The 15,727-nt window shown below is 35.7% G+C and overlaps 3 protein-coding genes and 1 long non-coding RNA gene across 4 annotated transcripts; 3 read left to right on the plus strand and 1 right to left on the minus strand.

Moving 5' to 3' along the window:
• Positions 1–42: 42 nt before the first annotated feature.
• On the plus strand, positions 43–2,336 carry LOC101892328 (protein hook). Its single transcript, XM_005182709.4, has one exon. It carries the CDS (start codon positions 188–190, stop codon positions 2,183–2,185), a length of 1,998 nt encoding a protein of 665 aa, XP_005182766.1. The 5' UTR covers positions 43–187; the 3' UTR covers positions 2,186–2,336.
• Positions 2,337–2,442: 106 nt separating this feature from the next.
• On the minus strand, positions 2,443–6,581 carry LOC101892494 (eEF1A lysine and N-terminal methyltransferase homolog). The gene is made up of 10 exons (XM_059123965.1): positions 6,473–6,581; positions 6,302–6,411; positions 6,116–6,238; positions 5,453–5,903; positions 5,137–5,396; positions 4,887–5,067; positions 4,641–4,821; positions 3,169–3,346; positions 2,942–3,081; positions 2,443–2,878 (listed from the first exon to the last, which is right to left on the minus strand). The coding sequence occupies exons 2-10, from the start codon at positions 6,391–6,393 to the stop codon at positions 2,469–2,471; spliced, it is 2,016 nt and encodes a 671-aa protein (XP_058979948.1). The 5' UTR covers positions 6,394–6,411; positions 6,473–6,581; the 3' UTR covers positions 2,443–2,468.
• A 1,266-nt stretch (positions 6,582–7,847) lies between these two features.
• On the plus strand, positions 7,848–8,494 carry LOC109612435 (uncharacterized). The gene is made up of 2 exons (XR_002194518.2): positions 7,848–8,093; positions 8,153–8,494. It is a non-coding gene; the product is annotated as an uncharacterized LOC109612435 (long non-coding RNA).
• A 675-nt stretch (positions 8,495–9,169) lies between these two features.
• Positions 9,170–15,726, plus strand: LOC101892789 (protein brunelleschi). The gene is made up of 9 exons (XM_011293891.3): positions 9,170–9,783; positions 9,848–11,553; positions 11,622–11,865; positions 11,967–12,517; positions 12,588–13,099; positions 13,876–14,069; positions 14,133–14,324; positions 14,406–14,613; positions 14,671–15,726. Exons 1-9 carry the CDS (start codon positions 9,642–9,644, stop codon positions 14,960–14,962), a joined length of 4,041 nt encoding a protein of 1,346 aa, XP_011292193.2. The 5' UTR covers positions 9,170–9,641; the 3' UTR covers positions 14,963–15,726.
• Position 15,727: the final 1 nt, after the last annotated feature.

Consider the following 15,727-nt stretch of genomic DNA (forward strand, 5'->3'; position numbering starts at 1 on the left):
GCCGTTACTTTTAATTGTTGTGTTGCTTATTAACGGCGTCATTGTTTGCAGATAGTGTCAGAAACGGGGCCAGTTTGAGGTGTCGTCGTGAGACTTTATTTTCTCGGTTGCTCTGTTGCATTAAATATTTTTTTATTTTATTTATTATTATTAACAACAACACAAGTGTCTTTTTGAAACCAATAACATGGGTGATATGTGCCAAAGTTTAATGGAATGGTTTAAAACCCTTAACTTGCCAGCTCCACATGAAACAGCCGAGGAATTGTCAGATGGTGTGGCAATGGCCCAGGCCTTAAATCAGTTCGCTCCTGAGTCATTCACAGATACATGGCTTTCCAAAATAAAAGTTGAAGTTGGCATAAATTGGCGTTTGAAAATGAGCAACCTAAAGAAAGTCATAGAGGCTTTATACGATTATTATGCCGACGTTTTAAACTATTCTCTGGTGGAATTTCCTAGACCTGATGCTATGCGAATCGCAGAAAAATATGACACCGTTGAATTGGAACGTCTGTTGCAGCTCATATTGGGATGTGCTGTGAATTGCTCTTCGAAACAGGACTATATACGTGAGATAATGCTTTTGGAGGAGTCATTACAGGCCAATATCATGAAAGCCCTCCAAGAACTTGAGTCTTCCTGCCAGGGAACTTCAATGTCAAAGAACTCCTTGAATATTGCAAATTTGGATAACAAAATGCTGCAAGAAGATCGGGATAGATTGGCCCAAAAGTGTTTTGAACTGGACAAAAAGATGACTATTTTGGTTGAGGAGAACACCAATCTACGATCAGAGGTATCTAAGCTACAAGATGATATTAAGAAATTGGAATCGGCTCCGGTAATTGGAGATGATGGAGTTTCGCTGGGTCCAGTGAACACTGGATCAACCCGATATCATGATATGCGTAAACAATTGGATCAAATGAAGGAGGAGCTATTGCAGTCGGAAACGGCACGCGAAGATCTACGCATAAAATCTCAAGAACAAGAGTCGGAAATTCAACTACTACAACAACGTGTAGAAGAGTTGAACAAAGTCAATTCTGAGTTTATAAAACTGAAAGATGAAATTGATGTTCTGAGGGAGACAAATGAAAAGTTAAAAGTTTGTGAAACTCAAGTGAAGACATACAAGAAAAAACTTGAAGACTATACCGATTTAAAGAAGCAATTAAAAATGTTGGACGAACGTAGTGCTGAATATTTACAGCAAAATGCCCAGTTCGAAGAAGATGCCAAAAAATGTGCAGCTCTCAAGGGACAAATCGATTTGTATAAAAAAGAAGTCCAGGATTTGCACACGAAACTGGAAAAGGAAATAAGCAATAATCTGAAATTGGAGTTTGAAAGCAAAGCTATGGAGGAAACAATATTTTCACTGCAACAGGCCAAAGAAGGGCTGCTGAAGGAAAGAAACAGCTTGAGGGAGGCCTTGGACGAATTAAGATGCGGCCATCTTTCAACCGACTCCGGTGATGTTACCACAACAATGTCCAATGAATTGCAGCCTTCTGTATTGAATGAACGTGTACGAAGACTTGAAATCGAAAACAAGGCACTGCGCGAAGGCCAAGGAGGCCAGACGGCACTAATGCAACTGCTAGATGATGCCAACAAAAGAAATAACAATTTGCGGGAACAACTAAAAGCAGCTACCGAGCGTATTATGTCACTTACCCATTCTTCTGGCGGCGATGAGGGTACCAATAAAGCTGGCAATGCCTCGACGGAGGAAGTAAAACAACTTCTCGAACTGAACGAACAAAAATCCAGTCAGGTTGAAGAATATGCCAATCAAAATGCTGGACTTCAGAATAAAGTTTCCCAACTCGAAGCTGCCCTTGCGGCAAAGGATCAAGAGTTGTTGGGTCTGGAGACAAAATATCGCAAATGTGTCGAAAGGGCAAAGGATGTTATCAAGAATATGGATCCAAGAGCACTAAATGAGGTGAACTTGGTTGATAATATCCAAGATTTCACAGACGATAAGAAGCTTCAATTTTCTTCAGTTGAGGAGAATTTAGTGGCGACAGCTTTCTATAGATTAGCCAATAATACACAGCGTGATATAATTGATGCCAAACTGGCAATGCTATTGGGCCAAGGACAAACATTTCTGTCACGTCAACGGCAATCGGGTCCACGTAAACAATTAACATCTACAATTAAAATGAAATAATATCCCTGTGGCACCTACACCTCTCACATAGTATACATAATGTATAGCTCTATATGCAAATAAATATTTATAGTTATTACATATATACATATATTTAAAAGAAATAAAAAGTATTCTTCGTGCAAAAGAATGATTGGACCACAACATCTAATTACGTGGATTTTTTAAAAAAAAATTTTTTAAGGTCTATCTAACTAAGAATCATTTGGAAGACTGCCGATATTTCCTACATTTTCAAATAACATACCCTGATAATATTGATTTTTGAGAATTTAAAATTATTTTATATTTTCAATTCATTTAAAAATTCGGTGACATCTAAAACTTCATCTCGGCATAGTTTTTTCTTTTTTGCTGCCTGATTTAGCGTTTGTCCCGACGTTCCAAGGCACTTTTTCCATACGGCTAGATTTTTATATTTTCCATTGTTTGCACAGTAAACAATTTCATTGACATCCTCATCCAATTGATAGGAACACATTGAGGGAAAGACTGTTTTCAAATCGTCAATAGTTTTATCTCTTAAGCTTTCATCGCGACAAACTAAATTCAGTATGAATAGACCATTTTCACTTAAAATCGTTTTGAGATTTGTTAAGACTTCATTGGACATAAATGCTGGTGGTGGACAACTCATGCCCAGTGTCAGATCTTTGCTGTCAACATCAAAGAGAATAGCATCAAATGTTTGACCTGAAACAAAACCACGAAAATGAGAACAAGTTTTGTTAAGGTGCTCTGTTTGTTAAAAGTTACCTTGCTCTGATACATTCTTCAGGTACTCTAAGCCATCTTCAATTATTACACGCATTCGATCGTCTTTCTGAAGTCCAAAGTACTGTTCAGCCACATTCGCCATTGCGGGATCAATATCCACAGCAGTTATATGAACATTTCTGTGCATGGGAAAAAATATTAGAAAATAATTTCATAGACAGAAAATCTGTTCCAACAGAAGAAATTAAAAAAATTAATTAACTTACGGCATGGCCTCATGCAGGAACATACAAAGACCTCCACCGCCCAAACCAATAATCAATACTTTTTTCACTTGCTCCTGGGACTCGGCGACCAATTGCACACCCAAAGACATGTAGGCATGATGTTGACAAGCTAAATAGCCAAAGTCAATCTTATCATGATCCTTGCCTTTAATTTTAACTGAAATTGTAAAATATGGACAATTTATAAGTTTTCTGGAGGTAAAGAATATACAGGGTGAGATAAAAAACTGCAACAAAGTAAAAGGCCATAATTTTTACATTTTTTTTTAAATTTCATTGAATGAAAGCAAACAATGTGGGATATAGCATCACATTTTAGGATACGTTTAGATTTGTTCGAATTGGTCACCTTTGGCATGAATTATGGCCTTTAAGCGGCCAATGAAACCGTCACACGCTGCCCGAATGTTGCTCTGCGTTATTTTGGCCCATTCCCGACGAAGCGCTTGCTTAAGGTGATCGACACTTTGATATTTTTTAGTTTTGCTTTCCAAAACACTCCAGTCACAATAGTCCAACGGATTGGTATCCGAAGATTTTAACCATTCTAGGTTTCGCGTGCTGTGTGCGATGGTGCTGAGTCCTGTTGGAATGTCCAAGGTCTGCGGCCAAAATGTTTGCGTGCTCAAGGCTTTAATACATCTTCCAAAATATTTTCGCAATAATATTCGGCATTTATACTGAAGCCACGATAAGTACGAGCGGAGAGCGACCATCGGCTGTTATGGTGGCCCACATCATCACCATGGCCGGCGCTTGAGTTCGTTCTGGTGGCCAATCCAAGGTGCACATTTTCAGCTGACCTCTTTGGCAAGTAAACTCGATAATTTATAATCTACTGGACAACGAATGTTTTATCATTGGAGAAAACCAAGTTCGCCAGTTCACCACTTTCCGCCAAGCGAAGTAACTGTTTAGCTCTTTTGAGTTTATTTTCTTTCTGTTGCGATGCAAGTTCTATCACTTTTCGGAATTTCAATGGCTTTACACCGAGCTCATTTTTCAATATTTGCCGAATGAAATATTGCGATATGTTTAGCTCACGAGCCGTTATTCTGCCACTGCGACGCCGGTTTTTGATCAAGTCGCTTCTTTACTTTTCGAACCATTTCTGCTGATGTTGACGTCGGGCTACGCTACCAGTGTCACAGTAACGAGCGATGGTGCGAGACACAAAAGATTTATTGACATTTAAATGCTGGAGTGCTCTAATCATAGCCACTTGTGGTTTTCCAGCCAAATGTAGAGAAATCACACTATCACGCTTGAATTCCAACACGAATAATTTTTTTTTTCTGGAAAATTCTCACCGAAATGCTTTTGTACGAGCTGTCACTTTAATAATTTTAACAGCTGTCGGACGAGTGACTTGGAAATTACAGCAGACTGAAGTTGGTTGCAGTTTTTTTTCATCTCACCCTGTATATATATATATCACATTTCTTTCTTACCTTTTTTAATCAATGCCTCTGACTGCACAACAGCTTGATTGTTCATAAAAATCAGGCGTCGAAAAGTTTTGCCATCCGAACCTTTGATTTCTTCGACCAAGAAATCACCTGATATATCTGATTTGCCTTTGAACAGAGTTGTACGAGTACCCATATCAGCACCAATTGACAGAAATGGGATCTATTGAAAAAAAATCACTACATTTACAATCAAAATCCCCAATTTATCAAAAAATTCCGCATTACCTGTTCTTTCAAACCAATGGGAGCAAAACTCTTTACACTATCCCCCAATTCAGCCTTAACTTCATCCATTGATTGATAGCTCTGATCACGATGCAATGTTACAACAGCCATTCGTTGGAATTTGGATTGTTCCAAAAGTTTTTTGCGACCCTTCGAGGTGGCGAACAACCATTCGACTTCTCTGTGAAAATACAACATTGCTTTAATAGAATTATGTTCTTTATCAATATAATTTGAAAATAGAACCCACCTTCCTTGTGGTACAATAAAAGCAGCATATTTTCCCAAACCTCTGGCAGGGGGTTGATCCACTATATGCACCGTATATCGGGGACTGTTCTCGCCCGGTTTACACAAATCTATGCTAACATCATTGTGACCCACCACATCAGTACGACCAAGACCATTGCACACTACCGCAGCAGTTTGCAAGGATTTTACCGAGTTTTGTAAATCTAGGGCGGACGTGAAACGTTGTATTTTATCACTGCTATAGCTGAATTCCAGAATCTGTTTATTTTAAATTTTTCATTAAAATTTTTCTTTAAAGAACTAACAAAACATACCGGCATTGGCAATGATTTGAATTTTGTGGCGACAATTGTAAACACCGGCATCGAAACTGCATCGGGATTATCGATATTTTTCTCCTGATTAGCCTTATCCGCATCGGGACAATGAACAATACGCAGCATAAATGCATTTTTGGGGAAATATTCAACAATGTATTTTAAAATGTGTTCCTGCAGCAGAGTAATGCACACGTAGCGACCACCATTTCGCAATACACGTCCGATTTCTTTGAAATATGCTTCCACTGTTTTCTGTGTACTTTCGCTGTCATCGACAAACAATGCGTCCAATGTACCTTTGTCCAGGGCCACAGAGAATTGTTCGTTATCAAAACTCATATTGGTGGCATCCATTTGCAGGAATTTCATATCGCTACGATTACGGGCATTAATTTCTTGCATTTTCTTAATAGCCACAGCGGAGATATCAATGTTAGTTACGTCTCTAGAAAAACAAATACATTTAACGTTAAAATGTTGTCTCAAATATTAAAGGTCATAGAAATATAAATCAAATTCATCTGTTAAGAAGATATTTTAAAAGTTTCCAATGAAGAGAGGATTTTCATAGACAGCTCTTCAAACAGTTTTAAAAAAATCTCCTAGGCATCAGATCTTCTAATTATTACAATTAAGAATGAAACAAATAAAACTTACTTAAAGCCAGAGTCATACATATCCATACTCAATTTGGAATTACCACAGCCTACCATAAGAATTTTGTCATTGGGCCGGATATATTTGTGAATCTGTTCGCACAATTCCAAATACTCGCCATACCTATACAAATCAAAAACAAACCATTCATAAGTGAAACGCTCATTTCACCTGGAATTATATTACCATTCGAAAGCCTTTTCACCACGCTTTTTGAAGAAAGTATTCCAGTAGTCAACCGTTGCGAATTCTTCGTGAGTTTTTGGTAACAAATTCATTTTTCGAAGCTTAATTTACTAAATAATTGATAAATTAATTTTTATTTAGAATACGAAGTTCATATCAGCTCCCACTTACCACGCCGAAAATAAGAATTTAAAAGAAAAATATAATGGCTGATAAAGATTAAGAGTCAAAACAGAATATTTGATAGCCGTAAAATTGGTTATACAAATCGATAAACCGATTACATTGAAAAAAAGGAAAATAAATACAGCTGAGAAGCTAATAGCATGTTTTCATTGGTACTGTACCGTTCACATATTAGTTTTTTCTGGAAATTTAACTAAGGCACATTTGCTGTTGTGCAGCAAGCACATCAGGCTGTTGTGCAGTCAGAAGCATTGATTAAAAAAAGTAAGAATGAAATGTGACTGCTGTAATTTCCAAATCACTCGTCCGACAGCTGTTAAAATTATTCCAGTGACAGCTCGTTATATTGTTTAAAAGCGTACAAAATCATTTTGTTCATTTCAATTCATAGTGTGATTTCTTTATATTTGGCTGGAAAACCACAAGTGACTATCGTTAGAGCGCTCCAGCATTTAAATGTAAATAAATCTTTTGTGTCTCGTATCATCGTTCGTTGGACCGTTACCGTGATACTGGTAGCATAGCCCGACGTCAACGAAGTGAACGGAAAAAAAGCAACATCAGCAAAAATGGTTCGAAAAGTAAAGAAGCGACTTAATCGATCACCACCCGCATCGCAGTGGCCGAAAAATGACTCGTGAGCTGAACATATCGCAATATTCCATTCGGCAAATATTGAAAAGTGAGCTCGAGGAAATTCCAAAAATTGCAAGAACTTACATCGCAACAGAAAGAAAATAAACTCAAAAGAGCTAAAGAGTTGTTTCGCTCATGCTGTCAACTTTAATTTCGATATTTCCTTTTGCGTTTAAATTTTACTGATATTTGTCGGAAACTAAAAATTTTTAATCGTAGTTCTTAGCATGGTACAATAATATCAAGGTAGGGCCATGGTACAATGAAGAGAAGGTAGGCCAACTTTGAAAAAATTTCAAGTATAGAGGTCTACCTGTTTGGCTTGTAATGTCAGAATAAGTATCAAAATAATAAAAAAATAAACAGCTTGTTGCATTTATTTTGAACAAATAATTGAAAAACCCGATAACTGAATGAAAAGTCAACACTTCTTTTCAAAATCATGTACTATATATCTCTAAAGGATTATTTCGCTACAAAAACTTTAGATTTTGTCGATCCATACGTTGAAATAAACATTTTAAAAACACCCGAATTTGAATGTTTTCTGAACAATTTTTTTGTTATTGAAAAGAAAACACATACATAAACAAATAAAGATGACATATTAAGCCAAGAAAATAAAAAAATTGAAATTATATGGTATCATAGCCCTACCTTGATATCATTGTACCATGTGTAGGGCTATGATACCATATGATTTAAATTTTTTTATTTTCTTGGCTTAATATCCCAACATACCAAAAATACAATACAGCTTGAGAATAATATTATGAAAATAGTTTATCGTAAGAATTTTTCAACAATGCTAGAGAAACACTTTTTTGCACAAACTTTTCTCAAATCTGTCCTTTGTTGACAAAATTGTTTTGATTTTTTTTTTTTTGAGAAATTTTTCGACAAAAAATATTTTCTTTGGTTAAAATCAAAATCACGCGAATTTAGGACCATTTCCGGACGAAACTCTAAGGTAATGATGAATAATTATTCTGGGAATCTGTAGTATATATTATTTCAATCTCATTTCAGAATAGAGGCGTCAAAAGTTGCAAGAATTCAAGAGAAGTGAAGAATTAGTGGAGGAGATGCAGAAGCTCAAATAAGGGGAAAGAAAGCATCTAGGACCAAGGCAAAAGGAGGCAGTGAGAGTTGGGATGGTCATCAATGAATGAAATGTGTAAAATAATTAAAAAAAAAATGAAAAAATAACTATTTTATACCATTGAAAAAATAAGCTTGATATAATATTGCTTTCGTAAGCTTATTCTACAATTACAAGAATAAGCTTATGAATAAGGGTTCCGTTTCGATTATTCTATAATTGTTAAACAAGCATTTCTCAATACATTCTCAAGATTTTCTCAAGCTTAAGGCTTATGTTTGTAAGCTTATTAAAATATTATTCTCAAGTCAATTTGGTATGTTGGGATGTCATCTTTATTTGTTTATGTATGTGTTTTCTTTTCAATAACAAAAAAAATGTTTAGAAAATATTCAAATTCGGATGTTTTCAAAATGTTTATTTCAACGTATGCATCGACAAAATCTAGAGTTTTGGTAGCGAAATAGTCCTTTAGAGATATATAGTACATGATTTTGAAAAGAAGTGTTGACATTTCATTCAGTTATCGCGGTTTTCAATTATTTATTCAAAATAAATGCAACAAGTTGTTTGATTTTTTATTGTTTTGATACTAATTTTGACATTACAAGCCAAACAGGTAGACCTCAATACTTACAATTTTTTTCAAAGTTGACCTACCTTCTCTTCATTGTACCATGGTTCTTAGTTCTTGATTTGATCGGAACAAAGAATAAAAATTGTTGTTCGCTCATAACATTTTGTGTGGGGAATTAAGTAGGTATTTATAATCAAGGGTCGAACAACGAATTGAGAGCGAAACAGGTGCCATTAGAACATTCTTAATCCAAATCCAGTGGGTTAAACCGTTCATATGTAAACTTACTGTAAGTCTTAAAATAAAGTGTGTAAACACAGCCGAATCTCATATTTTTGCTCTCCTTCTCATTCGGTGCCAGATGGATTTCATTGTGTTGCTCATTTTTATCAACCATTCTCTTTGGTCTTCGTTTCTCATTCGTTTTTGTCTTATTTTCTTGTTCCTAGTGTGAAATTAGCTGGTTTTGTGAAAAATGGATTTAAAGTTCATTAATTTATTGAAAATTCGGAATAGTATTCTTGCTAAAACATAATTAACATTGCATATGTTTGTGAAACTTTGAATGGAAACCTTTGCAATTAGAATTACTGTGCGATAAACTGGGAAAAAGTTCTCTGGCCTTAAAATTTTCTAGAGAGATTAACACGTATTATTATTCTGAAACGTCTTCAAAGAGGAGGAACATACTGCTTGGGAACAATAATTTTTATTATTATTTATATAATTATTGACATGTTTCATCAAGAAATTGACAAAATCCAATACAGCAGTAAATTGAAAGAAGACAAATAAAAATAATCAATAGATTGGATTAACACAAATTGCAATTCATCAACATGTCGCGTCCTGATTATGAGCAAACTATTTTGCATCACAGTACATTGTTGGTGTTGCTTCGAGGAGTGGGTGTATCGAAACCAAGATCCCTGCAGAAAGTCTTTGACAAAGTGAAACGTGTCAATAATGTAAAAATACAAGGTATGCTAAGCGTAATATCCTTTGGCCTACTGTTTTTATTAAATATTTATTTTATATTGCACAGATTCTAGTGGTGTGGTACGTGATATTTGGGTACGTTACATACACGACTATCCTGTGGAAAACAATGACTGGGGAGACTTCCAAACACACCGCAGGTTATTGGGCTTGATTACAATTGGTAAATTCGAAAATCAGGCGGAGCTGAATGAGATGTGTCGCCAACATGAATCGTTAAAAGTTCGTTATGTCAGTACATTGTACGATTCTAGGGCCATATTCTTTGGTCCTGCTGAAACAACAACAACAAATGTTCCTCAAACAGCTACAAATCACATTGATTCCAATGAATCTGCGCATTTAGATACCATCAAGGAGAACATAGCCACAGAGTCAATGCAGGATTCTCCGGCTACTAACAACAGTTCCAAACGCCTATTAGATGAATTTACCACACCGTCCAATTTCAAAGCCCAAGCATTTTTCTATCGTGAAAATGATATGTGTTCGGATTTGGAACATCACATGGTCGACTTTGTTAATGCCCTGTTTTGGGTATTGGAATCACGACGACTGGAGCGTTCTCGTGAAAAAATGGAAAAATGGACATTAATAATGGCCCCTTTCGAGAAACGAGATTTTGTGGGCCTGGATATGGAATCTAGAAATAATCGGAAGCGAGTGGGTGGTAGGATTGTCAAGAATCTAGCGGACTTGTCTTTACAGGCAGGATTAATAAACGAAGCTTTAACGTTGTATCACAATGCCTGCGAAACTCTACGCTCCATTAATGACATTCTGTGGTTAGGGGCTGCTGAAGAGGGTCTTTGCTCGGCATCAGCTTGCTTACTTTTCCCTCAACTACGGGTTGATGAAACTCTACATAGGAACGCATCATTGCAAGAAGGTTCACCGCTGAAATGCACACCCAATAAGTGGAGGCAAAGTGAAATAACCAAACGTTATAATTCTAATGATCGATCTATTAATCATCAGCAAGAAGAGGAACATAATGATGTTCCGGCCACCACCCCTGCTCATCAGGCAACACCACATTCTGCTTCCACTTCTTCCGTATCGTCAATACTAACCAACTCTACATTATCGCAGGCCTCGACAAATTCCACATCCTCATCATCTTCCACAATATCCACACTGTCGGCCACAAGTCCTCGGCACCACTCCGAATTGCCGGGAAATATTCTAAAACCAGATGAAATTCTAACGTTTTTCAAAAACGCCATTATTAAGTACAGCAAATATAGTCATGCCGCCATTGTGGAGATAGAATCGGCTTTTAAAGCTTCCCGCATAATGATTGAACAAAATCGTCCACTGGATGTGGCCATGTTTTTGCAGAATGTCCTCTATGTCACCCACAATATGACTGAAGCTGAACGCATTAAAAGTTTTGAAATGATGACATCGCTTTACCTGCAAATTGGTTATCGTCGCAAGGCGGCATTTTTTCAACGTTTGGCTGCTCTGAAACATGCCCATCAAAACTCGTCCAATACTGACTGGTCACAGACTTATCGACTAATGTTATCAAGTTTCCCTGGTTACATGCTTTCGCTGGATCCCTTAGAAGTTTTAGAATATAAATCTGGATGGCCTTCGTTACAAATTGATGTCTTGCAATCTCTGATAACGGCAGCTAAATGTTTGGGACACTCAACATTGGCCACACGTCATATGACGTTTCTGCTACAGACCCAGTGGCACAATATGTCACTGGCGGGACAAAGTGAAATGGCTGTGCAATTATCGGTAGGTTAAAAAAATAGTTATAAATGGAAAGTCATTTAATTTCATAAAATTTTTCTTTTTTGCTCTAGAATCTAAGCGCCCAGTGTGAAGGTTCCCCGGTGCCATTGGTCTTGGAAAATGGAACAGTTATACCACCTGCAAACCTTACCGATTTACCATTCTGTATGGATATTGTGGTTAAAGATTTGCCAGCTCATATGAGACCACAACGTATAAAAATTGCCAAAGCCGATAGTGGTCCATTCTTATTTACACCACTGCAATTTAATTCAATGGATCGAAGAGATAAGAACAAGGATAAAAATAAAATTGGTAAGACATTGTGACGTAGTAGCAATTAATCTGTTGCTTTGCGGTTAACTAGTTTACATAGCACGGTGTATTTTAATTCATATTAATCTGTTTCTTTTCAGCATTCTTTTGGGTCCAGAACAATGTTAGTGAGGTATCTGTACGCCTACGAAATCCATTGCCATTTGATTTAACTGTCAGCGATATGCGTTTGCTAACCAATGGAATTGTTTTTAAATCTCTACCACAAACGGTGATACTGCAACCCGAGAAGCCCACTTTAATAACGCTGCACGGAACACCAATGGAAGTGGGACAATTGGAAATTCAGGGTTATAGTACACATACATTGGGTGTTAAATCAAATTGTCGCATGAAACACATGAAAGGAAGGAAATTTCCCCAAAACTTCATGGTCGATGTAATACCGGCATTGCCAATGATTGGTGTGAAAACATCCTTGCCACAAACAGCTACATTCAGCAACATGTCGGGGGCTGATACTGTGATAACCACAGCAAGTCTAACGCTATACAATGGCGAATCTTCCATGTGTGTGATAACAATAACAAATAACAGTGATATACCCGTTGAACATTTAGAAATAACCATAAACTCAAACTTAGAACAGGATATACAAAAGAAAGTTTTTCAAATTGAAGATGATTTACAAGTGAGTGGTTAACTTTTGCTTTAATACCAATTGATTTTGTAATATTTGCGTTTTTTTTTTGTCATTTTAGGCCAAATTGCCTATTGCTCCACAAAGCAGCATTGACTTCAAGTTGAATATATTTGCTGAGGCTGACTTTATATGTCCCATTGTCAATCAAGCACCAGCATCTATACATTCCAACAGTACACTCACCCAACATCCTTATGATCATAGTCATTCTTTGCAGTATTCTTCAACATTATCGAGCGGTCATACAAGTTTACCATCACGTGTGGGATCGCCCAGTCAATATCAACAACAGGTCTCAGCGGCAACAACACGTCGCAATGACATGGCCTACAGTAGCTTCCGTTCAACAACATCAACGGCTCAACACTCGTCGTTGGCTACATTGAGTTTAACCACTGCTGATACGAATTCCCTGCACCAAGCTCAACCTATTGATGCTCAAATACGTATCAAATATTCTGGCGGCGAGGCAATGCAGGAGGGATATTGTCGTCAATGTGCTGTCTACTTTAAGTTGGAATGTATACAAAGTGCTCAAATAACCAGCTGGGATGTATTGCCGGCAGAAGTGTATGTATTAAAATTGCATATAAAATCCATGGGTTTGACAATGAAATGTGTCTCAATGTATATTTATTGGTCGCCAAAAGATCCTTGGGATAAAGGATACATTTTTGTATTCTATATTATATTATTCTTCATATGGACTGGAGATGTTTTCAAAAAACATCCCTTGAAAATACAAGTATTTAGGTGCATGCCAAAAATGTATTTCAACGGCTTCAAAATATATTTCAAAGGCTTCATATGTATGCTTCAAAAGTAATCATGATCATAGCTGGCCTTAAATGATATATAATTAGGAACTTCACCTTGAGAATAATTCTAAAATATGAAAAGTTTCTTAGAGATTTTATTATTATAAATTGCTTCTAAACTTAGTACTTTAAAAATACCAAAGTGTCGATCACCTCAAGCAAGCGCTTCGCCGGAAATGGGCCAAAATACCGCAGAGCAATATTCGGGCAGCGTGTGACGGCTTCATTGGCCCTTTGAAGGCCATAATTCGTGCCAAAGCTGACCAATTCAAACAAATCTAAACTTATTCTAAAATTTGATGCTATTTCTGCCATTTTTTGCTTTTATTCAAAGAAAATTAAAAAAATGTAAAAATTATGGCCTTTGACTTTGTTGCAGTTTTTTTTATCTCACCCTGTATTCCCTAAAAAGATGATTTGAAAAATAATTTTTTTATATAAGGAGGAGTTCTTTGTAATGATTATTTATGGCCACATTGAAATAAGACAAAAACTTATAAACTCTTGTTCTTTTATCCAACAACAAAGGCCATCTCAATTCTATTTGGTGTTGGACATAACCAATTTAACTGCTCAAGAAATGACGCTCAATTATACGAATAATAAAACTATTTCCATGGAAGCCAATGAAAGTTGTCGTGTACCAATTCCGGTTGATCGATGTTCCGTCGAAGAGGTTTGGGCAGCAAGAGAAGCCGAAATTGCGGAAAACTTAGAAAAAGGTAAATTACATACATTTCCAATATCATCTTCATTCAAGTTATATATTTTTTGCTTTATTTTAGAATTATGTTTTCGTACTGAAATGGGTACATTCAATGACTCTGTTAGTCGTTTGTGTTCCAAACACATTGCTGAAAGAGTTAAAATTAAATGGTCACTAACAGGGACAGATATTCAAGGCATAGCTTCATTAAAGGGCATCGTTTTGACACAAGCCATGATAGATTTATGCACTGTCTCACCTTTACAATGGAGTAAGTATATATTCCAAGCAGCAATTCAATAAAACACTATATAAAATACTTATGCTTTAATATTTTCCCATCTTTTTATAGATATTTCTTTTAAAAATCAACCAGTACAACCCCAATCAGAGGTGGTGTGTACAGCTGGCCAAAGTTCTTTGCTAAGCATTACCGTGTGCAATCAATCGTTACAACCATTGAAAAATCTAATACTCACCATTAAATTCTATCAGGATTATTTAAATGGCACCGAAAATTATAATTTGGAAACAAGGGTTGCTATTTCAGGACCTAATAGGTAATAATTACTTAAAGACAACAAAAAATAATAATAATACTATATTCTTTTTTATAGGGTACGCATACCCATATTGAAAAAAGACGAAAAAGTCAATCATGAATGTACAGTACTGTTTTTTACACCGGGTCGTTTCAAGACCAGCATTCAATGTCACGCCAAACCTCAGCAACAACAAAAACATTCACCTGCTAATTCAATGCTCTCTCGTTCTTGTCCTGCCAATGATCCCAATCTGCATATAACTCTCAACGATATTACTGTTGGCGCTCAAAGCTATCATGAGCAACAGGAACATATTTGGAAATTTATACCACCCATTGAGGTTACTGTTGTCGAACAACAATAAATAAATAAACAACAAGAAAATGTGTGCGTGTTATAATAATAATAATAAAATTATTATTGTTTTGTCAGTCATGATGACCCCCCCTCCTCCCGTCTCCTCCTTTTCCTGCAAAACAAACAAAATGGTGTTTCCTTTTATACTTTACCCTAGGTTGAGTGTTTATGATTAATGAATTTGTGTATAAATATTTTTTATATATATATTAGATTTTTTTTATTTTTTTTTGTTAGTATAATATCAAAGAAAATCATGTTTTCTTATGGATTTCTTGTACCATTATAGATATTATTATATACTATTATGAAAATATATATTAAATATATTATTGAAGGCAGTATCATGCATATATTATAGAAAGTTGATAAGAATAACCCCCCCCCCCAAAAAAAAAAAAAAAAAAAAACGGCCTATACAATTTGTTGTAAGCCCCGTTGTCTTTTTTTATTGAGCTTTATGTCTGAAATTATATCATTTTATGTAAGAAGAGAGATTTTCCTTACCATGTAACGATAAGAATTTAGTTTATTTTTCCAACAAGACTATTAGGTGATTTTTTTTGTTTATTGAATTGTTTTTTTAATTATTATTTTTTTTTATAAAAAAAACTCAAAGCAATTGTCACTGGAGAGCATAAACCAATTAAAAAAATTATAATAACATACATTTAATATTTATATACATATTGTAATAAAGCAATTAATAATTGATATACGCTTGTGTAAATTATTATACAGAAATTAAAGAAAAAATAAATAAAAAAAAAAC

The sequence above is a fragment of the Musca domestica genome, unplaced genomic scaffold (genome assembly GCF_030504385.1).
Source record: "Musca domestica strain aabys unplaced genomic scaffold, Musca_domestica.polishedcontigs.V.1.1 26, whole genome shotgun sequence".
Taxonomy (NCBI): domain Eukaryota; kingdom Metazoa; phylum Arthropoda; class Insecta; order Diptera; family Muscidae; genus Musca; species Musca domestica.

Excerpts from the sequence above, each read along its gene's own strand:
- LOC101892789 (XM_011293891.3), top strand. The coding sequence starts at position 9,642 with ATGTCGCGTCCTGATTATGAGCAAACTATTTTGCATCACAGTACATTG. Across the intron at positions 14,070-14,132 it reads TGCGGAAAACTTAGAAAAAG|AATTATGTTTTCGTACTGAA; the intron begins GTAAATTACATA and ends GCTTTATTTTAG. Across the intron at positions 14,325-14,405 it reads TGTCTCACCTTTACAATGGA|ATATTTCTTTTAAAAATCAA; the intron begins GTAAGTATATAT and ends ATCTTTTTATAG.
- LOC101892494 (XM_059123965.1), bottom strand. The coding sequence starts at position 6,393 with ATGAATTTGTTACCAAAAACTCACGAAGAATTCGCAACGGTTGACTAC. Across the intron at positions 6,239-6,301 it reads GGTGAAAAGGCTTTCGAATG|GTATGGCGAGTATTTGGAAT; the intron begins GTAATATAATTC and ends TGATTTGTATAG. Across the intron at positions 5,068-5,136 it reads TTTATTGTACCACAAGGAAG|AGAAGTCGAATGGTTGTTCG; the intron begins GTGGGTTCTATT and ends GTATTTTCACAG.
- LOC101892328 (XM_005182709.4), top strand. The coding sequence starts at position 188 with ATGGGTGATATGTGCCAAAGTTTAATGGAATGGTTTAAAACCCTTAAC.